The sequence below is a fragment of the Rousettus aegyptiacus genome, unplaced genomic scaffold (genome assembly GCF_014176215.1).
Source record: "Rousettus aegyptiacus isolate mRouAeg1 unplaced genomic scaffold, mRouAeg1.p scaffold_m13_p_13, whole genome shotgun sequence".
In the NCBI taxonomy this organism is placed as follows: domain Eukaryota; kingdom Metazoa; phylum Chordata; class Mammalia; order Chiroptera; family Pteropodidae; genus Rousettus; species Rousettus aegyptiacus.
Genome location: NW_023416288.1, coordinates 54,308,946 through 54,336,921, shown reverse-complemented (window position 1 = coordinate 54,336,921; position 27,976 = coordinate 54,308,946). Strand labels below are relative to the sequence as shown.

At 42.8% G+C, this 27,976-nt stretch overlaps 1 protein-coding gene and 1 pseudogene across 5 annotated transcripts in view; one reads left to right on the top strand and one right to left on the bottom strand.

Moving 5' to 3' along the window:
• Positions 1 to 27,976, top strand: part of AGK (acylglycerol kinase) — a 73,012-nt gene that overhangs the window by 12,981 nt on the left and 32,055 nt on the right. For 3 of the 5 annotated variants that reach the window (XM_016133661.2, XM_036230815.1, XM_036230814.1), the window contains 3 exons: positions 15,152 to 15,191; positions 17,858 to 17,937; positions 24,156 to 24,231. In XM_016133661.2, coding sequence (XP_015989147.2) covers positions 15,152 to 15,191; positions 17,858 to 17,937; positions 24,156 to 24,231 — 196 coding nt within the window. Of the gene's footprint in view, positions 1 to 14,549; positions 14,662 to 15,151; positions 15,192 to 17,857; positions 17,938 to 24,155; positions 24,232 to 27,976 lie in introns of all 5 variants that reach the window. The other 2 variants (XM_016133660.2, XM_036230813.1) reach the window with 1 other exon arrangement.
• On the bottom strand, positions 5,497 to 5,616 carry LOC118611032 (annotated as a pseudogene).

Sequence of the window (27,976 nt, the reverse complement as noted above, 5' to 3'; positions counted from 1 at the left end):
TTGCGTTTATCTGTAATTCATTCCTTTTTGTTGCTGAGTAGTCGTCTAGAAGATGATCATTTTATTTTATATTGAATTTTAAGTTCCTTTGTCTTGATTTCTGAGATGAGCGAACACAATATTTTACAATTCTCATTTTAAAAAGCAAGCAAATTGTTTCATCATGTGTGTTTGACTTTTTCCTTTCTTTTGAAAGGGAAATAGTATCTTCTGATACAGGATTCACATGACAATAATAGTTGCCTGTATTTTAATGTTGCTTTTAAGATTTTAATGAAGACCATGCTTTATGGCCACTTTTAATTTGTCTTTTGACATAGGCATTACTTATTTGCAGACTTTATTCCATTGTTACTATATGTTTTCTTCTTCATTGGGAATTCCTCTCCCTAGTTTTCTCCCTCCCTCTAAATATCAAGGAGAAAAATCCTGTGGCGTTCCCTCCCTCTGCGTAATTTCCCCCACAGCAGGCTGCACTGGTTGACAGGAGCAGCCATACTGCTCTCCGGACTCAGTAAGAGCAGTTGGAGAGGAGGGAATGACTGTTTGCTGAAAGTAAAGAGAATTCAAGTATCGCTCGCCCCTCTTCCATCGCTCTTCCCAAGCTTTCTGGGTTCCCTGCGGGAGACTGTGTGCCAGGCCTCAGTTCATCGAGTCAGCAGTTAGCTGCAGCCGCCCCTCGCGCATGCCAGCCCTTCTCGTCGCGTGGGTCTGCTAACAAAAAGCAGCATAGAAAGGAGGCAGCGTCGTATAGATGTCGTCTCTGGAGTCAGACCGAACTGGCACTTCCGAGCAGCGTGACCTTGGCTCCCGCAACCCTGGGTTCGTCTGTAAAGTGGGGCCGGTAGCGGCACGTCGCCGGATCATTGAGTGAGATGACTATAAAGCTCCTAGGGCAGTGCCTGATCTAAGGGTTCAGTAGATGCTCGCAAATGTGGTATGATACACGCTGAGTACTTCGGGCGTTAAAATGAATTAATGCTGGCAACGGGGCAACGAGTGATTGAAGAGGCAGCCAGTGGGGAAGGGAGACAAGGAGCTGCCAGATGGTGTAATGCGATCCGAGCCTTTTATTTATTTCACCTTCCACGCATAACAAGACAGCTCGGGGGAGTGCAGTTTTCAGACTGATGGAACATGACCGTAGCGAGGCAGGGCGTAAGCAGTTAAAACTGGCGAGCCGCGCCTGAGTCATGTCCGTCCGACCCGCGCTCTCTTTGTCCCTCTCGTCGTCAGGATTCTTGCCCTTGCGCCTGCTGGCTCTGGTCTCTGTCCCCCTGACTTTGGCCGGTGAGCCTTGGCCCTGGCTCAAGGAACCTTCCTGGCCCAGAGGTCGCCAGCGGCTCCGCTTCTGCGTAGTCTGGCTCCGGGTTCTCTGCTCGCTCCTTTGTTTCAGGGCTTCTGCCGCCGATGCTGCCCCCCGCCTTGTCCTGTGACCCTGGAATTCCTCCTGCTCGCTTCTGGGCAGCATCTAGCACCTCGGCTTAGCCAGAATTCCTGCTCCCTTCTCTGAGAGTTTAAAATCCTATAAACACCATACAATTCCTCAGTATTAACTTGCAAAGCAAATGCGGTACTGTCGTGACGGTCCCCTGCCCTGTATCCCTAGGTTTTTACAAATGTTGGCGGTTTTCTTCCTCTGAACGTAGGAACATTAATCTTGATTACTACACATTGGCTTTCATAAACATTGGTGGGAGCCTGCCTTTCAAGCTTTGTGGTCAAAAACAGCTGCTTAGAAGACATAAAAATAAATGGTTATGAGTTTGCCCAAGGGGTAGGTTTAGTGTCATTCAGTTTTATTGAGAACTTGGTGATAATAACAGCAGCAGCTAACACTTAATCAGTGCTTGTCATGTGTCAGACTTGATTCTAAGCACCTTATTAACTCATTTAATCTTCCTAACAACTTTATGAGATGGCTATTAATCTCCTAGTAGTGTGAGATTAATAGCCCTATACAGATGAAGAAACTGAGGGGCAGCAAGATTAAGTCATTCGCCCAAGGTCACACAGCTGGTCATGTCAGAGCCATGACTCAAACGCACGCAGCCTTCAGCTTAACCTCCCCAAACGGCGCCCATGTCTCAGGTAGCATGAGGGAAGTGAACCACACCTGTCCTGAGGTTGCCTGCGCCATCAGCCCCACGTGGCGTAAGACAGATGTTATATGCTGCCTCAAGCCTGGTCTTCCGAGTCAATCTGGTCTGGGCTCGAGCCTTGTCATTGTCACTTGCTTAGATGTGTGACCTTGGGCAAGTTATTCTAGCGTGCTAGACTTTACTTTTATCCATCCATTCCATAACTCCTGGCATGATCGTGACACTTAAACGAGATAGTCACAGCTCCTGGCACATGTTACAAAGAGCAGTTACTTTTATAGGCGATGTGCGAGGCACTCTGCGCTATGTCCTGTTTGGTACAAAGTAAATGTTAGGGGTGCCTAAAGAAAAAACGGATTATTTTTTTATTATGGAAATTTTAAACATAAAAATTGGAATAGTTTAATGAATCTCCATGTACCATCACCCAGCTTAATTATCTCTCTACTCTTTTTTTTTGGGCGGGGGATGGTTTACAAATCCCAGATAATGTATCTTTATTATTTTACCCATAAATACTTTAGTACCTTGTCTCTAATAAGTGGAGACTTAAAAAAAATCACAATTCCATTGTCATGAACCTTAAAGAATTAAAAACCTCTCATGTCACCTAATATTCAGTCTGTTTTTCTTTCCCTTGTTGTCGCCCGATTCTGTTTTATAGTTTTTTTTTTACATCAACATCAAAACAAGTTTCATACATTGCGTTTGGTGTCTTATCTCTTAAAGCCTCATAAACTATAACCCCTCCTCCTTTTTATCAGACTTATTTGTTTTAGAAACTAGGCAGGTCTCCACTTGCCCCATAGAATTTTTTATCCTCTATATTTAGAGAAAAACTTAATGATGTTCAGTGCTGTGCAGTCATATTGGAGTATGATACACAAAGAAAAATAAGTTGTACTGATTATGACTTTCTTTAAAATTGACATTGTGTTCATCATGGGGGTTTTTGCATTCATTTTAATTTTTTAAAAACACGATAATATATTTATTGTCCATTACTGTGGTTTTTTTGCTGCTCCTTTAGGCTTTGTACCTGAGACGAGTGCCTCATTCCCATCATTCTAGTCCTGGCCATTGGTTCAGGTTTATCGGGTTCCTCCATCCCTCCCGTGTCTTGTAAAGTAGTGATTAGATCCAGATTCTAGGCTTCGCTATTCAAAGCACGGGCTATTCCTGGGAGCTCATAAGAAGGGCAGAACCTCAGGCCCACCCCAGACCCGCCCGGTCAGAACCTGGTTGAACCAGCGCCCCAGGGGACGCGTCTGCACACGGAAGTCTGAGGGGCACCACCCTGGAGGCCAAATTAGACTCGGGTGTAAATTTTTTGTGGAGACAATGCTGCAGAGGCATGTCGTGGATTTCTTACTGCGTCACATAAGGAAGTACGTAGTGCCTGGTTGTCCTGCTTTTGGGGATATTAAGCTCGATCGGTGGATTCCGATGTGACCAGCCCGATGCATCCATTACAGAGTTAAGAAGACTCACGTCTTGGGAGTTCACTCGGGCGGCATGGTTAAGAGGAGAGCAGCTGTGGGTGGGTTCGAATGGCGATCTCACACTTAGCAGCCATGCGAGCCTGGGTCGGCTCCCTGGGCGCCAGTTCTCTGTCTGTAAACCGGAGCGTAGCAGCACCCGCCTCACTGGGTTGTCACGCAGGTTCTCCTACAGCAGGGCCTGGTGCAGGGAGAGCTTCCACCAGAAGGAGCTCTTCTCCTCCTCCTCTTCGGGTTTCTCCCTCCTCATCAGAGAGAGCGTCATAGCCAAGATGTCACTTGAGTTGGGCCTTGCAGTGAGCGGGGCAGTGTTCGAGGTGATATTAATGCTGCGTGAGCAGGAAGCGAAAATGCATGATGTATCTTTGGAGACTGGCAAAGAATTTGACTTTAGGGAGCTGCAGCTTTTCAGTAGAAAGCGTGAAGGCTGAGAGGGTGTTACAGTGGTTTCAGTGGAAAAATAGGTTGTCATGTGGTCGTAGTGGTGTGACTAGGACCTGAGCGTGGCCACTGTAGGCACACAGACTTCTGTCTGGGTTGGATTTTCCTACTGATTGGTTATGCGACATTTATCAAGTTACTTAACTTCTGTGCCTCAGTGTCCTTAGAGGTAATGGGGATAATAAGATCTGTTAGGCAGGTCAGTTGTAAGGATTAAGTGAAACGATGCGTGCCGAGTGCCTGGTACTGGGCCTAGCTAATAGTTGCTTCTCGATAAATGCTCGCCGTTGCTGTAAATGCCTGGGTAGGTGTGTGTTTGGAGGAGAGAGAGGTAGGAAAATCACTTTGGCTTTAGGACTTGAGTCTTTGGCAATACAGAAAGAGAAAACGTACCAGGAGAATTGGTTTAAGGAGCAGGTATTATATTCCCTTTCAGATATGTTGAGTTTGAGGTCCAGGGGAAATGTGTTAGATTTCAGGGGCGAATTATGTATGATCCACACTCGACTGGACCATATTTTTCTCTCTCAGTACAGATCATGATTTCATTAGCGTCCGTGCTGTGTTTTTCAGCATCTGGGATTTCTGACAAAGCAGAGGTTTCACGGGCACATCCGTTTAGATCAGCGTCAGACTTTGCTGTCAGTGACCAGGCCTGGCTGCTTCAGCTACGGCGGAGGGTGGCACAGACTCCCCCCCACCCCCCATGGCTCCCCATTTCAGATTTTGTCGCAGTTTTAAGAAAGCAGTTTGTTTTGTTTTTTAGTCATTTCAAGGTTCATCTCTCTCTCTCTCTCTCTCTCTCTCTCTCTCTCTCTCTCTCTCTCTCTCTCTCTCTCTCCTCTGTACGCAAGCTGATGCTAAAATTTGGGGGTGTTAATAGGTGCTATTTAAGGAAGCTCATTTATGGGCAATTAAATAACGTGCCTGTCAGCCCAGATTTGGTTGGGAGAGGGAAACTTTTTTTTAAGTGCAATGAAATTTAGTTTTAGGACCTTTCCTTTCAACCTTTTTGTCAGATTATTTAGAAAACAGATTTTTTTTTTAAAGATCATATTTTGTTTCTCATATGTTTATTGGTGTGAGGGGGCTGAGATGGAAGGGCAGGAGATATATTTAAGTGATATTTTGTTGATTTTACATAATTTTTAGGGATATTCATATCAGTGGTTTTAGCTGCTTCAGTTACCACAGAGAAAATAATCATAGCAGATGCTAAAACTAACCCCTCTCTAGGTAGTAACTGACATCTCAAATATTTCATGTCACAAAACAGCACAAATACAATATAATTTATGAGTTTATAGGTCAGAAGTTATCCAGCTCTGTCCTATATCCTGGAGCCCAAAGTAAATACCATTTTATTTATTTATTTATTTATTTATTTAGGCAAGGCAACTGTTGGTTGCAAGGACCTTGTCAGCTTACGATCCCTTATTTTTTAAAATTTTTAACGCCTACAGCACCTAGTCTTCCTTAGGTGGTCTCCCATCCAGGTACTAACCAGGCCCAACCCTGCTTAGCTTCCGAGGTCAGACGGGATCAGGCTTGTTCAGGGTGCCATGGTCATAGACAGGAAATACCATTTAATGTACAGTATTTACAGAGAATACATCATAGGGAGGGAGAGAGGAAGGGACTCTCTTGAATAGCTGTCATTGTCTCTGTAGATTTGAGTACCTTGTATATAATTGACACTCAATATGTATTTTTAATTGTGAATGCAAATATACAATGGCCAATAAAACAAAGAACTAGTGTTTTGATTGCCTGTTAGAGTTAATGTTATACGGTATATGAAAGAAAGGTATCTGGCATAGAATGTTTAAATCGGAGAGTTGGGCGGAAATGAATAGATAGAAAAAAGACCTGGAAGCGGAAGGAGAAAATGAACCACAAAAGAACGTCAGTGGAATGCTTATGAGAATTATGTGTAGGTAGAAATCCTTGAAAAAGTGGCCGGTGGTAGCTGCTCCAAGAATGGTGTCCTTTGGTGGCATCAAACTATGAACCGATCGATGGAGGTACGGGCGGGACGGGGCAGCCGCCGGACACGGTCCGCAGAGCTCTGCCGCCCCGCCTGGCTTCCTTGAACAGTAGGAGGTCATAGTAGGAACAGGGATGGATGCTTCTGGAAAAGCTGAGGCTAGAATAAGAGATGAAAGTGGAATTATTACATGTTCGAGGAGGAGGAAAGGTACGATAGGTACACGCTTCCTCCACTTCCATTTTTCTCGCTAGGATGAGGGATAAAGTGCAGAACCCATTTCCATCTCTTTGGCTGATGAAAGTTCTACAGAACAGACCAAAACGATTACTTAGTTATGTGCGAGGACCCCTCAGGGGGTGCCATTTTCACGAAGTAATTTCCTATCCTAAATTGTAGGGGGAACAAACTGTGTAGAGAAAAACCGAGAAATTAGGAGGTACTTGAAATATCTGCAAGTAGTGGCTTGTTCCGCCGGAGTACACATAAGCACCGATGAAAATGGCTGGGAGCTAATAAAATTGGAAGAACGTGGTTTGGAGATTTCTGTATTTCCGAGGGTGACATAGAAAAAGGCAACAAACTAGAGCTTCACCGCAGCTATTATATTATTAGCTGCTGTTTGTTATAGGTGGGGCCTTCTCACTGAGGGGAGATCCAGGCTTTGGCTAATAAGTGTTCTCGAATTAATGAATAAAGAGTGGGGTTAGAGGTAGCTGGGCTTTTTCCTAAGCCCACTTGCAGAAGAGAAAAACGTATGTCACTACAGCGGTAACTCAAGAATTGAGGTGACCGTAAGTGGTGGCATTTGCTGTGTACACGATTAAACAGCGGACGGAGATTTATTCCTATTTTACCATTTTGGAATGCCCTTAGAGAACAGAACAGAAGCAGGATATTGAGAGAAAAGATGCCAGGTCAAGAATCAGGAGACGACAACTCTCGTGCTAAGTCTTTTAGTAACTTCTGTCTAATGGTGGATAAACCTCCAAGCGGGACGTTTGCTCAGATTAGATCAGTTATTTTCCAGGAGCTCAAAGGAGATGGCACCATTGAAGAGTGTGGTGCTTAAGCGAACATACCAGAGTGACGTGGGCCTTAAATACATAAGGCCGGAACTACATGCATATGCCGCGTGAGTGTGTGTGTGTCTGATAATCACTGCTGTAGTGAACTTTGTTGCTTATCGGCTGTTGTTACATCACCCGGTTGTTGGGGACCAGGGGGTGTAGGGGAGGTTGAAAGCGTTGGATTGGGTCATTTCTAAGGACTCCGCCACCTTAACGTTTTAGGTCGTCAGGCAGTGGAACTCAGGCCTGGGCGCCTTCGATATAGGCGTTTGATTTGCCTGGCTGCTGCAGGGCTTTCATACTTTGACAAGGAAATAAGCAAAAATATTTGTAAAAACAGGGATTGGAGACCTGAAAATTGCTATAAATATTCAGGAAGCCATGGTTAAACAGTGGGCAAATTTATCTCTCTGGGGTAAATCACACATTTTGTGTTTTAATGGGGTAAAACGTGTTTTGGCAAAGGCCCGCTGGGAGGACCGACTTTGTTGAGACATGACGTAACGGCCACCCTGTGTGTGTCGGCCCGTTCCTCAGAGTAGCCGTTTTCACTGGATTTTTAATTTCAGTCTTGAGTGATTCGTTCCTGCTAATGTGGACTCCCCTCCCTCCCTCCCTCCCTCCCATTTTAGCAACTGCAGTCTTGGGATAATGCTCTTGGTTTGCTTTATATTATTAAAAATGTTGACCTTTGCCTTGTTAAATATACCACCAACTAAAGAAATCAATTCAGAGGCACCATTTGACCTCAGAATTCCCGAACTGCGACTTCGGTGTCCTTTTTACGAGTCCAGAAGGAAGCAGTGCCATATACTTGGTCCTTGCATTTGATGGTAGACTTTGTTGACTACAATTTTCTTTTGCTAAACTTTCTCCATCAGCAACACAGATGATTTTTAACGCCAGTGATGACATGTGGGGCTTCCGTGTTTCTCCTCTTTTATGCACTCTCAGGGGCATTGAAGTGAAGACGTCACCATTTAATACATGGTAATCGGTAGGATTTCTTCCTGACCTTTACACTTTCACGACATTAGGGAACCTCTTTTCATTATGCCTGGGAGAGGTCAGAAGACATAGATTTCTTCAGCAGCAGGTGGTACATCATGGAGGGGCCTAGAGAACAGGGAAGGAAGGCCTTGGTCGATGGAAAGACCACACGGCCCTAAAATCTTTATAAAAATCATGAACATTTTTACTGTTTTCTCAGAGTTTCTAACCTCACACTGCCCATTTTCTCCTATCTACAGGGACACTCCTTAGGTCCAGAAGATGACGCGTTCTTCCTTAGGCGGCATCTCCTCCTGCCTGGCCATGTGTCTTTCTCTAGGGCAGACATGGCCTCAGTTTTCCCGTGCATGACAGAGGCTCCCTGCAGCAGTCATCCGTTTGGGTTGGGGAGTCAGGGAGTAGGGGAGGCAGGGGATGGTGTGTAATTTGAAAAAGTTCTCCCCTTTGCACACAAGAGAATCACTTCTCGGGGGTTCACTTTCATCTTTGCTGTCATACCTCCTGTTACATAGGCAGCAGCGGGCACGGCCACTGGCAGTGTGACGATTAATTGTTCTGGGAAGCTTGGATAAGTCGAAGTCGTCGTTATAAACATCAGACTTAAAATCTGTTTCGTGTAAAGCAAAAACCGTTCGCATGCGCCGAGGGAAAAACTGGTGGTAGAAATTGTTGTCCAATTTGCCTCTGGACTGTGGCGGGAAGTATCTTCGGTAGGTAAATAGGGTGGATCAATGCGATTTTTCCCTCCATGTAAAGTTTTTACTGAAATAACAACTCATCTTGTTTTGCAGTCCTAAAGTAATAAGAAAAACATCTGTGGCTTAGAATAACTTGAGAGCCGCTCGTCCCCTGTGGCGGCGAGCATGTTCGTGCTCACCGAAAGCCTCGGCGGGTCTTTTCATTCCCTGATCCCGGAGCTTCTAATTTCCTTCTGTCCAAGAGCCCACCCTTCAGTATCGAGCAGGTCTTCAGGGCCCTTTTTGATATGGCTGCATTTCGTAGCGCCTCTTCTAAGCCGTTCAGCTTCAGTTCTCACAGGAGACAGCATGATGTGGCGGAAAGAACGCGGGCTTGGAATTTATATACAGTGCTTTTGTCTTGGGGGTGGGGGGCGGTGACCTTTCCTTCAGTTCACATTCAGGTTCTTGACCTGTTAGCAACCTGGAATTTCTCTGGGACCAGACCTGGCCGCTGGAGCAGTGCTCCTGGTGCTTTCTGGTGTGCCGGGAGTTCCCCGCTTAGCCTTTTTAGAGGGCTCTCGTTTCACTGCCCTCTCTCCGAATACACACGCCGCACACACCGCCTTGGGTCGTCTTGATCACCACGACGATTCTTCCTCCTGCGTTTGGCGGTTATCACACCGAAGAGCCGTCCCAGCTGAGCTCTTGGTTCAAAATGCCCAGTCTGGTGCCCGTCGGACACCGTGCGTAGTCCTCACGGTGTCATTCACCGTGTTCCCTGTGCTGTGCATCCCGCGACGGTTTTATAACTGGCGGTTATAAAACTGCCCCCTTTTCGCCCCTCCTCCCCAACCCCCTCCCATCTGGCAGCCATCAAAATGTTCTGTGTGTCTATGAGTTTGTTTCTATTTTATTTTTTTATTTTTTTTAGGTTACACATATGATGAAATCACATCGTCGTTTTTCTCTCTGACTTATTTCACTTAGCATAATGCCCTGTAGGTCCATCCACGTTGCAGGTGGCAAGATTTCATTCTTTTTTATGGCCAAGTAATATTCCATTATACATATATACCACCTCCTTTATTTTTTTAAGTATAGTCGGTATACAGTCTTATATTGGTTATATTAGTTTCCGATGCACAGTGTAGTGATTTGACATTTTATACCCTACGGTGTGATCACCCCGCTAATCCTAGTAATTGTCTGCCACTGTACAACTTATCACAATATTGTCACTATGTTCCCCTTCCCCTTTGCACCCATCCCCCACCATAACATCGTAATAACCATGTATGGTGTCGGGTGGGTACCAGACTTACTGGGGTGACCACTTAGTAAGTTATATGAAAGTCTAATCACTGTGTTGTACACCTGAAACTAATGTTGTATGCATAAAATTGTTTGTCAACTGTAATTGAGAAATAAAACTTATTAAAAAAGAATGCCAAGTACTCATGTAAAGAATAACCTTCACTTTTTCCTATAGGACAAAATCCGCCTCTCTGAGCACAGAGAGTCACTTTCTGCTGTTCAGACATTTGCCACTTATTTATTAAACAGGTGTTTATTGAGTGCCATCTAGCCACAAGAGTCTGTGCTGTGTACCGTGGAAGGGAAAACTGAATTATCCATGACTTCGGGACAGTTCCCGTATAAGAGAGCTCAGACAGTCCGTGTCATGTGTGGCAGGGTAAGGGCATGGCTGTGTCGTGTTTGGCCTCCTGTTCCTTAAAGGCGGAGAGGATGAGTTGACCAGATCCTTGGAAGGGTAAATCCATGTGCTTTTTAGGAACAGCAAAGCATGCGGTTCGCCTAGAGGGGAGGCAGCCTCGGGGATCACGGGCGAGAAGGAAAATGGTACTTGACCTTTTCCTCCACTGTCCACCACATTACTCCTGTGGCTTTCAAATGAGGTGCAGTCGCAGTCGACTTGAGATGCATTTGCTTTTCCCGTCAGTTGTCCCAGGCTGTCACTGCCTGCCGCTGCTCCTTCCCTGCTCGTACAGGTCGCCTCGCCCACTCTGTCCCTTCCTGGTACTGTCCGCATCTTCAGGCAAGTGGCCCACGGGAGTTCCACACGTGTGCTCCCGTCTGTCTCCTGGACACCTCCGCCGCGTGCGCACCACTGTCTCGGACCAAAGGTCCCAACCTCAGCTCGGCTTCCTTCTTCCTAAACTCGTACCCGCTACTGCATTCCACTCCGAATAGTGCCACCTCCCCCTGGACGGCCCGAGGCTGAACCGTGGGCTCCATCTTGAACCCCTCCCTTCCCTTTAATTCCCACAAGCCAGCCATCAAGTTTACCGTCTAAATCCCTGCGGAGCCTGCCCTCTTCGTCCGCACTGCGGGGGTCCGGGTCCCAGCCGTCATCGGGGTCATCACTGCCCTGCGATTCCTGAAGACCCCCCCTGGGCTCCCTAGGTTCCGTCTTCCACTGACCAATGTCTTCGTCACACTGCAGTCAGAATGATTCTTCTAAAATGTAAAACTGGTTACATCAGTTTTCTTCTTAAACCCTTTTCATGGCCTTTTATGGCCCTTAGGATAAAATCCAGATTTCTTAAATAGCTTAAAGGGCCTTTGGTGATCGGCCTGTTCTTGACTCGTCAGACCTCGCTCCGGCTGCCCCTCCCATGGCGAGCTGCCTCCACCTGCCCAAAAACCGCCTTCGGCTTCCTGTGCCGGTCGCGCCCTGGCACTCGTGGGCTCTCAGCCTGCTGTTTCCTTTGCCCAGATTCGCCTTCCTGTTTCGCCTGACTGCTTTTTATTTCTCCCCTAGGTCTCAACTTTAGCGTCACTGCCTGTGAAAAGCCCCTTCCAATTCACTCGAGACTAGGTTAGCTACTCCTGTTATGTGCCCCTTTTATGGAGCAGGTAAAAGTCAGATCACATGATGCTTGCCCGTTGAATTATCTGTCTTCCCTTCCAAAGTGTAAACTGTACGAAGATGGGGGATGTTGGGCTTATTTCCCGGTACATCCCAGACACCTAGCACAGTGCCTGGCATATTATTTATCAAGAGGAGAGAGAGTGGCGGGCATCCTGGTAGAGGTGTCCAGGAGGCAGATGGAAACACACATCTTTTACTGTGCCACCAATATTTACCAAAAGTTGTTCTTTCCCACTTAATCCTAAGCTTCCCCAGGGCAGGACCAAATCTTCTTCACCGTACTGTTCCTGGCACTTTGTGTTAAATGAATTTGTTTCAACAACTACTTTGGGCAGTTTTATTGTACCTGCACTTATAAAAATATGAATGTAAATCTAAAAGATTGTATTAGACGAGACTAGGAGGAAATGTGATTAATAAATGTGCTATAAAGTATGCATAGAAATGATCATTGCCCATTCAGTATTATCTAATGTTAAGAAGGAAAAGCATTAAATCGTTGCATTTGAGTCAGGAGTGTGAATCTCAGCTCTACCCCTTAGCATCGTGATCTCGGGCAAGTCATGTTCCTCCTCTGAGCCTCAACTTCCTCATCCGTGAAATGAGAACATGACGCCTGCCTTGTCGGGTTGCTGCAGAGATTCAAGGTTTATGAAAGCAGCTGTCATGCTACCTGGTACATGGTAGTTACTCTACGAAATTTAAGTTACTTTCTCTCGTATTCCCACAATGCTGCCATTACTGAAACAGTTTTAGAATTTCTCTTTTGAAATAGTTTGCAGAGCTTGCTGTAGACCGTGAGAATATCTCAATGGGAGAAATCTTTTTTCTTCAAGAACATGTTTAGTTTTTAGAAACAGCTTGATTTCGGAGAGCAAGACCAAGGTGATTAATACCATTTTTGATATTAAAAAAATTAGGTATGATTATAATGAGATTCCCTTTTGTAGCAGCTAAATTGATAACATTCTGGCTTTTTCACAGGTGTCACTAACAACATATTCCGTTTGGCGCATTAAAATTCAGGAAATTAACTATCAAAAAACTTTTGATTTTGAATAGCACTCAGATAAAATCAAGCAGTGCTAGTAAGCTCAGGAGAGCGAGCTTTAATAATATTCTTAATCACAAGTTAACCATCAAAATTTCTAGCCAAGAAAAGATGTTAGGAAAAAATGGCCCAGGGTGCTGTCCCCTGTCCTTGGACACACTCGGGGCTGTTCCCGTCTCAGCAAGGCCTGCAGGAATCAATGTGGCCGAAACGCAGTAAGGCAGCTGGTCTCCCCCATGCCCCCGAGGAGCCTGGCACCTTCAGGGGCCTGTCCCTAGTAGAGGGGAGGAGGCGGCTGGGGAATGGACAGGGGCGAAGAGGCAGGGACACAGCGTTACAGACGCGTAGAGGACTCGTACAGAATCACGCTGAGCATGTGTTTGTAGGGCGAGATTGGAGGCAGAGCTTCACCCCTCTGCTGGAAAAGACTTCGAAGCGAGTGGGAGGAGGCGCTCAGTCAGGCCAGGCTGGAAGCGGCAGCCCCAGGCTCGTGCGGGGGCTGGGAACCCCAGGCCAGGGGCTCCGGTACCAGTGCTCGAGCCACTATAAGTGACCTTGTTTTCTTCTGTGACCCAGCGGTTACTGAGTGTTCAGTGTTTCGCCTTGTCCTAGTAGAGAAGATCATGAATGTGCTGTATCAAGTCAGCTATAAAGGGTTGTTGAAATGTTATTTTTAAATATTTTACTGGTTCGTACCCTGAATTTACCTCACCTTGCCTGTGTGTGTGCGTGCGTGCGTGTGTGTGCGCGTGCCGATGTTAGAATGATTCACTGAGAGCAGTGATGGAGAAGGATGAGGAAAGAAGAGCAAACTACGCGTATTCGTGGATCTCGAGTGGGGCGGGGGGAGCGGCTCGTACAGCTGGCTCGCTCTGGGCGCGGGCGGTGGAGCAGTGTCCCTCAAGCAAGTGGGCACTGAGCCTGGCAGTAAAGGCGCCTCGTGAGCTAGACTTCACGAGGGCCCGGTGCCGTGGAATCTTCGCTCCGGGACAGCGTGCCCTTTGGAGGTACCGGTGCCATCACGGTTTTAGTGGAACATAGCTGTCGGGTTTAAGATGGGCAGCTCCGCTCCTTCCCCTTGGACACTGTGTCCTTCCTTGTTGAATCTGCTCTGTGAAATCTAGGGGTTCTGCAGCCTGGCTACGGAAAGAACCATCGAGCAGCCTCTGACTGCCACTGTGGCACAAAGCAAACGGTTTCTTATTTTAATCTTTTTTTAGTTCAGCTGTAAATATCAAAATTAGATGTGAATTACTGTAAACATGCAAAATTCAAGGTCTTTGGTGTTATGAAAAAGGGCTGGAAAGAGAATGTAAGTGAAATAATCCTTTTCTCCTTTTAATTCTTTATGAATTGTTTATTGATCATCCTTTCTGGGTGCCAGTTTCTTCAGCCTGATTACAACAGCGATCTTAGCAACATGCATTAAAAATGTCTCTTATAAGAAGACTCAGGAGCCCCGGGCAGTCAGCCATTTAAAGTTCTCTTGTGATATAAATGATAAACACATTTCAGAGACTTTTATGTTAAAAAGGTGAGCATATTCTGATAGAATGTTTTCATTTTTGCTAGCCAAAGTTTTGCCTCATGCCAGAATTTTTCATTTATGATACAGCTGAGTGACAGTGATATAAAAACAGATACAGATGAGACAGTAACAAAAAACTAAACATCAAGTTTATTTATGGCAAACGACCCGAATAATTTCCGCCGGATTAGAAAAATGTAGAATAGGCGCATTAGTTTTCTATTGCTGTTCTAACAAATTATCAGAAATTTCATGATTTAATACAACACCGATTTATTATCTTACAGTTCCGTGGGTTAGCAGGTCTCACCGGGGTAAAATCCAGGTGTCATCCAGGACTGCATTCCTTCTGGAGGCTCTGGGGAAGGACCCGCTCTGGGCCTTTCCAGCTCCTAGAAGGTACCCATATCCCTGACTTCCATCTTCAAAGCCAGCAAGGTCACATCTCTGACCATTCTCCCATAATCAGACTTGCTGCTGAGCAAGCCATGACATTCCTCTGCTTTTAAGGACCCTTGGGATTAGATCAGGCCCCCCTGCATAATCCACAATAACCTCATCGCCAGATCCTAAACTTAATCACGTCTGTAAAATCTCTTTTGCCGCGTAAAGTAACAGACTTTCAGGTCCTGGGAATTAGGATGTGGACATTTTAGGTGGCATTATTCTGCCTGCCACACTATGGAAACACTTAACACAGGATTTCATTCGGAGAAAGTATTTTTCAAATGCTCCCATGATTTGTTACAGGTCTTTAAGAAACTTTCATTTGGGCATTTTACAAGGAAGAGTTGTACATATTTAAAAAAACAAAAAACAAATTTTACTTGTTTGGATTTTAACCTCCTCCTTCCAGCTAATGTTCACTCTCCTTTGTTTGCTTTGATAGTGATAACCTGCTAAGGAGAGCAGCCTGTCAGGAAGCCCAGGTAATGCCGTTCACCGCGCACCACTGAAAACCCGCTTATCTCGATGGTGCAGGAGGCGAGGCGGCTCCGGGGCGCCGCGCAGAGCCCGCAGCAGTGTGCTTCGGCCGCTTTCTCCCACTATCGGGATGAATCGGGCGGGGAGCCAACTCTGGATGGAAGCGGAGGAAGTTAACCATCTGGTGAAGAGCCGGTCCAACGCCCACCTCTTTAGACTCATTTACTTCAGGATTAGTCCTAAGAACACATTGGTTGGCGCTCTGGGAATTTGTTCGTGTCTGCACTTGTCCTTGAGATGGGGCTAAACCCTGAGTCATCCCTGGCCCAAGCGACCCCCAAGGATATCAGTTCAGAGCAGGTGTTACCTCTCACAGTCAAATCTTCTTAAAACTGTTGACTCATATTTTTAGAGCCTGTTTCTGTAGCCCAGCTGAGCCATAAATACCACGCGCATTGCTGCCCCAGCCCCACGGTTTTGCACTTAAACGTTCGTGTGTCTGGCTCTACTGGTTTCATTAGAACTGTAAATCCTTTCAAGTTTAAGACCACATTTTTGTTCTTTCCTGCCCTCCACATTTGTACATTATACCTTGCAGGTGAATTTCCATGACTGAGTTGCCTTTTTGTTATATGTCATTTAAGTTTATGATGTCGGGAATACCAGAAAAGAAACAGGAAGTCAAAAGTGACAAACATACGATACGTTTAGGAGGAGACGTGGGTGACAAACCTCCTGTTTGTTCCTGAAATGTTTTCATGGACGACAATGACAATAGATACTATTAATAAATTCCTCTCTTTAGTGATTATCTAACTGTTCTAAATCTGCGTTTTCAGAATTTGATTACTTTTCCGTTTTATCTCAGATGGTTCTAAGTTGTTGAGGAAATCAATTCAGATCAACTTTGTGTTAAATTTAAGGTGATTGCCACCACAAGCTAATTTTCTCTTAGCAGCTGGAAAACCCTCTCGGGAGGGAACCCTTCCTTTCTCCCGCTGAGGAAGAGTGGCATGAGGCTGCTGCCTTCCCAAAGATGGGCGTCTCCTCTGTCCCGAATTCCTCTGCTCTTACTTTTGCGGAAACTGTGTTCCCCTGGTTCTTCCCTCCCTCTCATATGTTTGCCTCTTCCCGCTGTTCTAATTCTCCGCTTCCTAACATGAATTTGGCTGCTTTTCTGTGATAAAAGGAAGTCGGTTCAATCTCATAGCCTCCTCCTGTTGCTTTTCCTGTTTATGTCCTTCCTTTAATTACGATCTTGAACAAACATAGTGTTTCTTAATCTCACATAAACTCAACTCACTGTGATCTTACATAAACTCCTTAACCCCCTGCAAACCCGAGACCTGAGCTGTAGCTAAGGAAAAATTCTAAAGACTAGAAACAAGGACAAGGAGGAATCATCTGGAACCGCAGGTTGGAATTTGGTAGGCATGAGAACCTAGTTAATTACGTAATCTCTGGCCACATTTCAAAAATAGTATGGCTAGAACAGGAACAAATTACAATATTTGCAGATTTGGCAGCCAAATGTTAAGGTCTAATTTAGCAAGAGTGAAAACAGAGTAGAAATTATAATATACCAGAATTATTTTTTATAAACAGTATGTCTTTCTGAAGTATTCAGAAAAAGTTTATTTTTTAAAGCAAAAAAATAGACAATGGTAAGAAAACCAGGGAGGCAATGGATTTCGAGTTAGCTAGTCAGTCAAATTGGTATAACTCGTTTTTCCCGTCGTTGCTTCGTACTTCTGTACCTGAATTCTGTCATCTTGGCCCAGACCTGCTCCCCGCCATCCGAGACCCAAAGTCTCGCCCTTTTCGGTGCTTTCTTGCTCTTTCTTTTTCCACTCTTCTTCAGTCCAGATGTAACAGCAGGCGCCCCATTCGCCCCTGTTCCGGCTCCTCACACCTTGTCCTCTTAGTTCTGCTTCGTTCTCTACCTACTCTCTAGAGCCCATGGAGCAGGAAAAGTTCGGGTTTGGGAGTGAGATGTTAACTTCCAGACTTGTCATTTATGAACAGTGGGACTTTGACTTAGTCTTTCTGAATCTTGGTTTTCTAATCTATTAAAATAAGAATATTTCATACTTACTAGGTTTCTGAGAACTAAGAATAATATATGTGAAAATGGCAAATACTAGGTCTTTAGCAAATACTACATTTTTTTTTCTATGCCAGTCGATGCTGTTTAATTATACCAGGTAGCAAAGAAGAGGAAGCAAATAGAATATTTGGTTTATTTTATATATATATATATATAAAGATATGAAGATAAATTGATAAAGATTCTTCATGAATAAACTTTAGTAATAAGTTGAAGTAGAAAAAGACTGTACTCTGATAACTAAAGACAAATGGATTAAACTTCCCTTCTGACAGACTTCGGCCTTACGTATTATGTGTTTATAATGAACCTAGTCATAGCTTACGGAGAAAAGTTACCTCTAGTAGGTGAAGCAGGGTTTTTTATTACAATACAAAATTCAGCTTATTGAATGTACACTTTTGTCGTTTTTGGTAAATATGAAATCACGAAAGAATGTTTTTCCCCCCCCAGAGTAGATACTGTATCTGTTGGAAGTAAATTCTTTTGGAATGAAGGAATATATGTGATCACTGACTGAATGAAAGAACATTCAGTTAAAACTCTTCTTTCTTTCCTTTTTAGGTGTTTGGCAATCAGCTCATCCCTCCCAACGCGCACGTGAAGAAGGCAACGGTCTTCCTCAACCCCGCAGCGTGCAGAGGGTGGGTGATGCGCTCTGTTCTGTTGGCTGTTCTCTGCACACTCAGCTTTTCTAAGGGGCAGGGTCACAGACTGTCAGGCAGCTGGTCGCATTGCGTGGAGTCGGAAGAACTGGGTTCATTCCTCTTCTGGCACTAAGGTTCACTCGTAACGTAGAAGTAACAGTTCATGAGATGCGACTGTAAAGCTAACTGATGCTTAGCAGACCTGTCTAATTGAAGTTTAATCGTCATTCCAGAATTAACACACATAAGTCTTATCTGATGGCAGGAGCCCCCTTGGGAACATCTGCCGCTGTGATGTCTTGGGCCTTGTCTGTTACAAGGTCTTCAGAGATGGCCGAGAACGCTGTGGGCCCGCGAGGTCAGAATCATTCTTTCTAGAAGGAGTGAGCCTTAAGCCAGGCCTTGGAGGACACTCAGTCTTCCGACAGAAAAATGGTCATGGGACAGGGGCCTTGACACAAGAGTGACTAGTTGTGGTCCTTGGTGTGTCATAGGATAGTCAGTAAACTGGTCGGGGTGTCCTGAAAGGGTCATGTGAGGGAGCTGTGGGAATTAAAGGGTAAAAGGTGGTTGAGACCTTGGCTGACAATCATGCGTCCGTGTCCATTTGTTGGAACAAACGCACCCATGGGATGTTGAAAGGAGGGGAGGCGTGTGTGTGTGTGCTGGGGCAAGGGCCGTGTCGGAACTCTGTCCTTTTTAAAAATGAATGTATTGGGATGACATTGGTTAATAACGTTGTATACGTGCAGGTGTATAATTCTATAATACATCAGCTGTATGTCGCATCATTCGCTCGCTACCCAAAATCAAATCTCCTTCCGTCACCATGTATTTGACCCCCTTAACTCCCTTCATCCTCCCTTTCCCCCCGGTAATCACCATACCGTTGTCTCTGAATATGCACTTCTTTGTTGCTTTTTATTTTATATCTGTCACATGAGTTCTTGTCCTTCTTCATCTGACTTATTTTACTGAGCTTGATGCTCTTGGGATTCATCCATGTTGTTGCAAATGGCACCGTATCACCATTTTTCAGGCTGAGTAGTGGTCCATTGCATACGTGTACAGCATCTTGTTTATCCAATCACCTGTCAAAGGACTCTTGTTTCCATGCCTTGGCCACCGTGAGTAAATGCTGCAGTGAATGTAGGGGCGCATATATCTTTACGAATAAAAGTTTTCAAATTTTGGGGTGATTGCCCAGAAGAGTGATTTCTGGGTCACATGGTAGCTCTAAAGTTTTCGAGGAGCCTCCACACTGTTTTTCATGGGGCTGTACCAGTTTGCATTCCCACCAGCAGTGCACGAGGGTTCCTTTTTTGTCCGTATCCTTTCCAACACTTTTTATTTCTTATTGCTAATAGCCATTCTGACAAGTGCGGATGGTATTTCATTGTGGCTTGTAACTAGTGAGGTTAGTGTCTTTTCGTGTCTATCAGCGATCTGTATGTCTTCTTGGGAAATGTGTCTGTTAGGGCCTCTGCCTTTTCCTTTTTAGCATTTTATCTTATTAGTTTCAAGTATATAGTACACTGGTTATATAGTTTATGAAATGGTCCCCCAGATTATCTTCCCTCTGGCTCTGCCGACTGCATCCCTGTGCCACGCTCCCCATCCCCGTGGCCATCTATCAACCCTGCTTTTTTTAAAATTGGACTTTTTTCTTAAGTCCTATGAGTTCTTTATGTAATTTGCATATTAGCTTCCTGGAGGTATAGGTTGCAAATATCTTGTCTCGTTCAGTTGGTTCCCTTTAGTTTTGTTGATGTTTTCTTTTGCCGTGTAGCAGCTTTTTATTTTGATACAGTCTCATTCATTTACTTTTTGCTTTTACTTCCCTAGCCTTTGGGGTCAAGGTCACAAAAAACCCGCTGAGACCAAGTTCTATAATTTTGGTACCTATGTGTTTGTCTGTGTTTTGTTGTTTCAGGTCTTATAATCAAGTCTCTAACCCATTTCGAGTTGATTTTTGTGCGCGATGTCGGAGAGTCGCCTAGTTTCATGTCGCATGTTTTGCGTGTGGCTTTCCAGTTATCCCAGCACTTACTGAAGGGGCTGTCTTTTCTGCATTGTATGTTTTTGACTCCTTTGTTGAAAATTAGCTGCCTTTATACATGTGACTTTATTTCCGGACTCTTAATTCTGTTCCACTGGTCTGTGTGTGTGTTTTTCTGCTTGTATCATACCGTTTCGGTTATTGTAGTGTAGCTTTGTAGTGTAATTGAAGTCAGGGAGTGTGATGCTTCTGGCTTTGTTCTTTTCTCTTAGAATTACTTTGGCTAGTCAGGGTCTTTTGTGGTTCTATACAAATCGTAGGATTAATTGTTCTAGTTATGAGAAGAATGCCATTGGTATTTTAATAGGGGTTACATTTAATCTGCTTATTTCTTTAGGTAGTTAAGGATATTTTACAAATATTAATCCTTCTAATCAATGAGCAAGGCATATCCTTCCATATTTGTTCTTGTTCAATTTTTTCTTTAACATTTTATTATAGTTTTCAGAGTACATGTCTTTCATCTCTGGTTATATTTATTGCTAGGTATTTTATACTTTTTGATGCAGTTGTAAATGGGACTTAAATTTTTTAAAATTTTTTATTGGTGTACAGAAATGCAACAAATTTCTGTAAATTGATTCTGTATTCTGTAATTTTGCTAGTTATTTATTAGTTCTAACACGGTTTTTTTGGTAGAGTCTTTAGAGTTTTCTATATATAGTACCATGTCATCTGCACATGATGAGAGTTTTGCTTTTCCAGTTTGGACACCTTTCATCTCTTTGTCTTGTCTGTGGCTAGGACTTCTAATACTACTTCGAATGGAAGTAGTGATAAGTGAGCATCCTTGTCTTGTTCCTGATCTTAGAGGAAAGGCTTTCAGCTTCTCAAATAAGTTTCTCTAGTCATTTCTTGGGACTGAGTGTGGCTCCTCAGATATGAGGACAAGTCATGCCTTATTTCTTTTTAATTCAGCAGTTTAAAATATTTATGTACAGATCGTTTAAATTGGCTCCATTACTCCGCCTAATTGAATCCTATTTGCCAGGGTTTGTTAACACCATTTTCCTCTCCCATAAACACACCAATGATAATGCCTGTTGATCATTCTTGTTAAATATCAGTATTAACACCAACAAGTGAATAGATCCTAACACAACACAAGAACTCTATAGGCTTCGGAATTTAAAGGATTATTTCTATATACTCTTTTGTGCTCTGTAATACTGCAGGAACTGCTTAACTTAGATTGTCTGTGAAATGGAAGCTGTAACAGTACATACCTTATGAAATTACCACATAGAATAGGAGCCTGTAGGGTAAAATGAGAGAATGCCTCTGAAGTGTTTGGCATTATTTCTGTCTCATAGTAAGCATGGAGTAAAAGACCTACAAGCTGCTGTTTTTGTTATTATCGACCTGTCTAGGCTCAAGACATTCTCTGCTTTACCCTCCCACCCTTCCCAGAGGCACTGCACCCCTCTTTCTGCCTGCTTTAACTGATTTGGGTGCTATTCCTTTAGAGACCTAGTGGGTTAGCAACTCGCTAATTCTGATGAAGAAAAATATATGGCAATTTATTTAAGCCGTAATCAGTCATTTTGAGTTTCTTTTTCTAAGAGACATTTACATTTACAATATTAAACTATTTTTTAGAGCAGTTTTAGGTTCTGTTTGCACTTTCACTGATAAAAGTATTTGCATTTTTAAAGGTGGACTCTTGTTTAAAGGTATATCATTACCTAACAGGGAGGCTAAGGAAGGCTTTCTCTCCTCAAGGAGGCAACGTCCCCTTTAGCAAGGCGAATCTGCACAGCTCTAGGAAGCAGCCACTCTGAGCCGCTCCAGCCTCCCCTTTTAATGCTTTCACTGTTTAATTGCACTATTTTTGTCATCTTGACTCTGCCCTGACATATAATTTATAATTTATTATGTAGCTATTTTATTATGTACTGCTTTAAAACTACATAAGACCTTTAAGAAAGAAGATAACTGTGTTTAGCATTAATAAATAATACATTAAAGAGTAGTGTGTGTGTGTGTGTGTGTGTGTGAGAGAGAGAGAGAGAGAGAGAGAGAGAGAGAGAACAAACCTGGAAATTGCAACAAGTATATAAAGTTTGTATTTCTCTCCGTGCTATATCACCCTTAATTGTGTAATAAATAATGTATTTCTTACTGGTAACACTTGTTTTTCAATCTTTTGTACAGAACATTCAAGGAAAAAGTCTTCACTTTTAGAGTTTTCTGTACCCATGGCATCACATAAAGACATGAGTAAAGCCTCAAATGTTCCAGTTTTATTTCTTTAACTTAAGGGAGCTTACAGATTTGTCATAAGTGGTTAACTAGCAGATTGAGACTTCCCCAGAGTTTTGCTTCTCAGGGTTAGATGTGATTTATTTTCAGCCGGTCCTTTCTTATCAGCCTCCTAATGAAAGTGACCCCGGAGGGAGAGAGGTTTGCAATGTCACCGGCTCAGTGCAGCAGTAAAGCTGAGCGGGCACGGGGTTTCCATTTAGCTCTTCACATTCATTCTAATGGGCATTCCGAGCAGTGGAAAAGCTGGGGGCATTTAATTTGCTTATCACCTGCTCAGGTGGGCCCTTGGTTTGAGATATTCTTTTGAACGGTTCCTGCGAACATTTATCCAAGCCTCTCCATTTCCATTTTAATTTATGATGAGAAATGTTTCATGTTCTGCCATCGGTGGTTATTCTGATGTTTAGTTTAGAGAACATTGAATTTCGTGTGTGCACCACTATACATGCTTCTCATTGGCGATCTTTGCATCTCTTTCTAGAATAAAATGTTTTCAAGAAAAACTATGCATCAGTGGTAAAAAATCTGAAAGACTGAGTAAATATGGATGTAAAAGTTAGATGTTTGGCTAGTTGATTGTTTTGAAAATGCTAGTTGTTTGTTTCCTATGTGATCATTGAAAATATTTGGGTAAAAGACAGGTCAACTGATTGATATAGTTAACATTTATTCAAATTTGAGGCGATGCCATTGGGAAAGTTTTGCAACTTCTGCATCCCTTGATTCCTAGGCTGTGGTTTTGAATCCTGACCTGAACTGGACAAGAGTCACTATCAGAATGACATGTGTGATACCTTTAAAACACAAACTGTTCTAAGGGCTGTTTAATTGTTTCTGTTATATTACAAGACATCACAAACATGGAATTTCCTTTTCCTTGGAATTTACATGTGTACATTTGGATGGGTTTATTCATTTACTCATTTGTGTGTTAATTCAGCAGATACTTGTGAAGTATCTTTTACCTGTGCCGGACCTACTCCTGGTGGCCAGAAATTCAGATTAATAAGATTTGGTGTCTGTTTTTGCAAGACTTCAAATCTAGTCCCGAAGACTGTCTTGCAGATCACTCATCATCCCGTGAGGTGCAAGTTCCTGAGAGAGAGGTGTACAAAGTGCAGAGGCGACACAGAGGAGGGCGCGGCTTCGCCTGGGAGTTTGGGACAGGCCGCTGATTCTCCTATAGTTACGTGGATAATTTCCGGCTTTTCTCTATCCTAGCAGAAATTCTGACTTCCTGTAAACAATGTTGCTCTTTCTCCAGGGACACTACAGGTTTAAAAACTCAAGAAATGGAGCTAGCCCCAGGATTCAAAATTGTTAAAAATGTTGTATTTCTTCTCCCAAAATTGTGTCCACTGAGCTAGAATTAAGCATTGTTCTGTTTGGTTCAATCTATTCCCTCGGGCCGTGTGAAGAAATGTTAGAGTGAATACCTTCTCCTCCACTGGAATATAAACAAGTTCCTCGAGAACTTATTACACTGTACTTAAGGCACAGCTGTCCTTGTCTGCTTTGTCGTGTTGTGTCCCCGCCTCACATACCTGTCTAGCACATAGCAGATGCTCAGTAAATGCTGAATGACCCTGAGCGGAGCCCCATCAGGTGTACATTCTTCCTCTAGAGGAAGCAGGCTGTGAGCTGCAAGCATCCCAAACGGAGAAGAGCTTAGTGTACGAGACAAAGGGTAAACTCTCAGAGGCCCCAGTGTGAGCGAGCCTGTTTCTGTCTGTGGAGACTCATGGCTCACTGTTAAACTTCCTATCCCGAAGGAAGAAAGGAAGCCATGTTCCTTCGTCTATCTCTTGTTCTACACAAGAAAAGATGGTTGGGTTTTCTGTTCTTTGTGAGCACTTGTGTTAAAATGTTTGTGATTTCTCCTTTTTTACAGCAAAGCAAGGACTCTATTTGAAAAAAATGCTGCCCCAATTTTGCACTTGTCTGGCATGGATGTGACTGTCGTTAAGGTGAGAACTGCTCCACTGTTGATTTTGACCGAGCTCACCCCTTGTAACACAGCCTCTTCTCTTAGCAGAAATCACTTTTGACTTAAGAAGACAAGAACAGAGAAATTGATGTTGTGTACTTGTTCTGATAATTTAAGCAATTGTGTTCTGATAATCAAAGCATTGTCAGCTTTTCATTTTCAGAATAGGTTTAGGTGGAGATAGGAACTTGATTCCTTTCATCGGAAGATAGGATGTGGAATAATTGTTTCTTGGAAGATGAGAATTGTGATAGCTGTTAAGAATTCTTTTTCTGAGGGGAAAAAAAACCACTTTCAAGTTTGAGTAATTAATTCAATTTCTTGGTAGTTCTGCTGACAGGTAAATATTTTTTCTCTGTTGAGGAATTTTAAATGGTAAAGATTGAGAACTTGTGAAATTTAGGTAAAAATAAATTAGTCGTGCTATCTCAGAAGATGCCTCGGGACTTTGCTGACTTTTGAGTGACGTGTGTGCGGCGTGGAATAGCTGCATATTTTACGAAAATCACTGTTACCCCATCAATAAGTCTGTGGTTTACCTATTTTTAACATACACTTTCATTAGATCATAGAGACTAAAAGTTCATTTAGTTCAATTTCGCATGGAATATTGAACTCTTTCCCAACGCGTCTGAGACTTGGTCTTCCAGTCATCTGCCTTTAGGGATGGGAGGAAGATACTTAAAAGAAAAAAACTAACTCTTATGTAAGAATCTGTAATATATGTTAGGGACTGTCTGCATGTGACCGGTCCCGGAATGGATGCACAGGACTGAGACTTGTTCCTGGACTGTTCGGTTGAACTCTGGAGTGAGACCCGCTGGGCTCGCAGCTTTCTGCAAATATAGGGATGGTGTTTTTATATTAATTTTTATATTAAATTTTATATTAAATTTCTTTAATGGCTCTAGAAGTACTCAAGTTCTATTTCCCCTTGAGGCAATTTTGATAAAGTAAATTTTTCAAGGAATTTGTTCATTTCATCTAAGTTTTCAAATTAATTGGCATCAAGTTGTTCATAATATCTTCTTTTTAACTTTTAAGTTTCTGTAACATTTGTAATATCTCATTTTTAAGCTTAATATTATTTGTCCCTTTTTTCCCCCCTCAATAGCCTTGTGAGAGGTTTGTCAATTAATCCTTTCCAAGAACCATTTTTTGGCTTGTTAATCTTCTCATTTATGTTTATTTCATTAATTTCTGGTCTGTCCGGTACTTCCTTCATTCTACTTTCTTTGGATTTTCTCCTGCTGTTCTTTTACAACATTTTAATGTGAATGTTTCTTTTCTTAATTTTCACCCTTCTACTATATGAATTTAGAACTATGTATTTGACTCTGCTGCTTCAGCTGCAGCCTAGAAGTTTTGATGTTTAATATTTTCATCTCTAAGTATTTTCCAGTTTTCATCATGATTGCTGTTTGACCCATGAGTTATTTAGGCATGTTTTAAAATATCCAAATTTAAAGTTTTTCCAATTATTGATGTCTGTGATTTCCGATTTTATTGTGTGTGGTAAAAGAGTATGTAGTCTGTATAGCTCTTGTATTTTAACATTTATTGAGACTTGTTTTATGGCCTGGCATGTTCGTTTTCGTAAACGTTTCACATATGCCTAAAAAAATATCAGTTGTTAGGCATCACATCCTGTATATGTCCATTAAATCAAATCTATTGTGTGACTCAAATATTCTATGTCCTTACTGATTTTTCCTTTTTTAACTATAGATTATTCAGAGAGTGAGGGGTATTAGAAATCTCCCACTGTAATTGTGGACTTGTCCATTTCTCTATGTAGTTTCACCCATTTTTGCTTTTCAGATTTGGGACTGTTAGTAGATGCACTCAAGTTTCAAATTAATTCACTTTTCTCACGTTTCGATTCTGTCCCAGAGGACTCTCTTTAGCACTAATCCTGCCTTTGCCATAGTCTACCTTATCTAGTATTGTTAGTAACTACACTAAGCTTACTTGGGTTAGTTGTTTCCTGGTGTAATTTTTACATCTTTCACCCTTTTGTATTCTTATATTTTAGGTGCATCATTGGGAAGGTGTGAAAACAGGATATTTTAAAAATCAGTCTTTTATTTTTCTTCGTCTTTTGACCAGACTATTTAATCCATGATGTATTGTCCTTGTTGATATATTTGGGCTCACTTCTATATTAGGTGTCTCTTGCTATATAACAAACTGCCTCACTGTTTTTCTGCTTATGATTCTCTCGGTCAGCACTCCGGACACGACAGTGTCACCCGGGCCCCTCAGCAGCATGTCTTCGTAACTCGATAGCGCATTTCTTTTTATCTCTGGATAATATTTCATTGTATAGATGTACAGCTATTTATCTGTTGACCTGTTAAAGGACATTTTGGTTGTTTCTAGTTTGGGCAATTATGAATAAAGCTGCTGTAAATATTCTTGTGCAGGTTTATTTTTGGACATACTCTTTCAACTCACTCAGGTAAATACCTAAGAGCGCAGTTAGTCTTTTCTATAAGAGTATGTTAGCTTTGTAAGAAACTGCCCAGCTGCCTTTCAAAGCGACTGACTGTACCATTTTACATTCCCACGAGCAACAAATAACATTTTTATTGTTCCACATCCTTGTCAGCATTTGGTGTTGTCAATGTTTGGAGTTTTAGCTATTGTAATGGGGCGGGGGAGGAGGGAGGGAGGGAGGGAGTGTGTGTGGTGGGGGGTGGAGAGAGAGAGGAGAGAGAGAGAGAGAGAGAGAGAGAGAGAGAGAGAGAGAGTGTCTCGCAGCCTCATTGTCTTGCTTTGTAATTCTCTAAGGACGTAATAGTGAGCTGCTTTTCATTTGCTTATTTCTCATGTGTGTATCTTCTTTGGTCCGGTGTCCATTCTTGTTTGTTGTTTGTTTTCTTGTTGAGTTCTAGAGTTCTCTGTATATTGTAAATACAGGTCCTTGATCAGATACATGCTTTGCAAATATTTTCTCATACTGTCTTTTAAAGCTGTCTTTTCATTGTCTTAACATGGTTTTTCGGAGCAGAAGTTTTTAATTTTAAGGAAGTTCCACGTATTAATTTTTGTCTCACAGATCTTGCTTTTGGTTGATTTACCATTGCCAAACCCAGGATCTCCTAGACCCCTTCCTGTATTTTCCAGAAATTTTCTAGTTTTTTATTTTACACTTAGGCTTATAATCCATTTTGAGTTAATTTTTGTTAAAGTAGAGGTTAGTGTGTCAATTCATCTTTTTGCATCGTGAGGCCCCCCTTCTTAGCTTTCGTCTTTTGGTGCATTTGGAATTTTCATCAGAGCCTCAAATGTCTTATCTCTATTAACACGATCTTTTAAATTGTGGTCTGCTGAATCTACCCAGATCTTTTTGCATTTTGATTGTTTCCTCAGTACTTATTCCATTTATTTTACGTTTTGCAAATAATTATTGAGTGCCTACTCCGAGGTAAGCTGTGGTCTAGGTATCGGGGATACAGTCAGAACAGCTACCTTGCTGGCAGCTTCACTTTCAGCTTTATAACTATAAGCATTGTGAGGAAGCTGTGATTATCCCCTTCTCTGACACATAATTTCATTGATTAGGAAATTGAGATCCTGAGAATTTAATAAGGCCAGTCAGCTAAAAAGTAGCAGAATCGAGACTTAATCTAACTCTCTTGGGCTCTCAAATCTGTGCTTTTTTTTATTACATTTGCTTCTCCTTATTTGCATTTATACTTCCTGCTTACAGATGAAAGGCA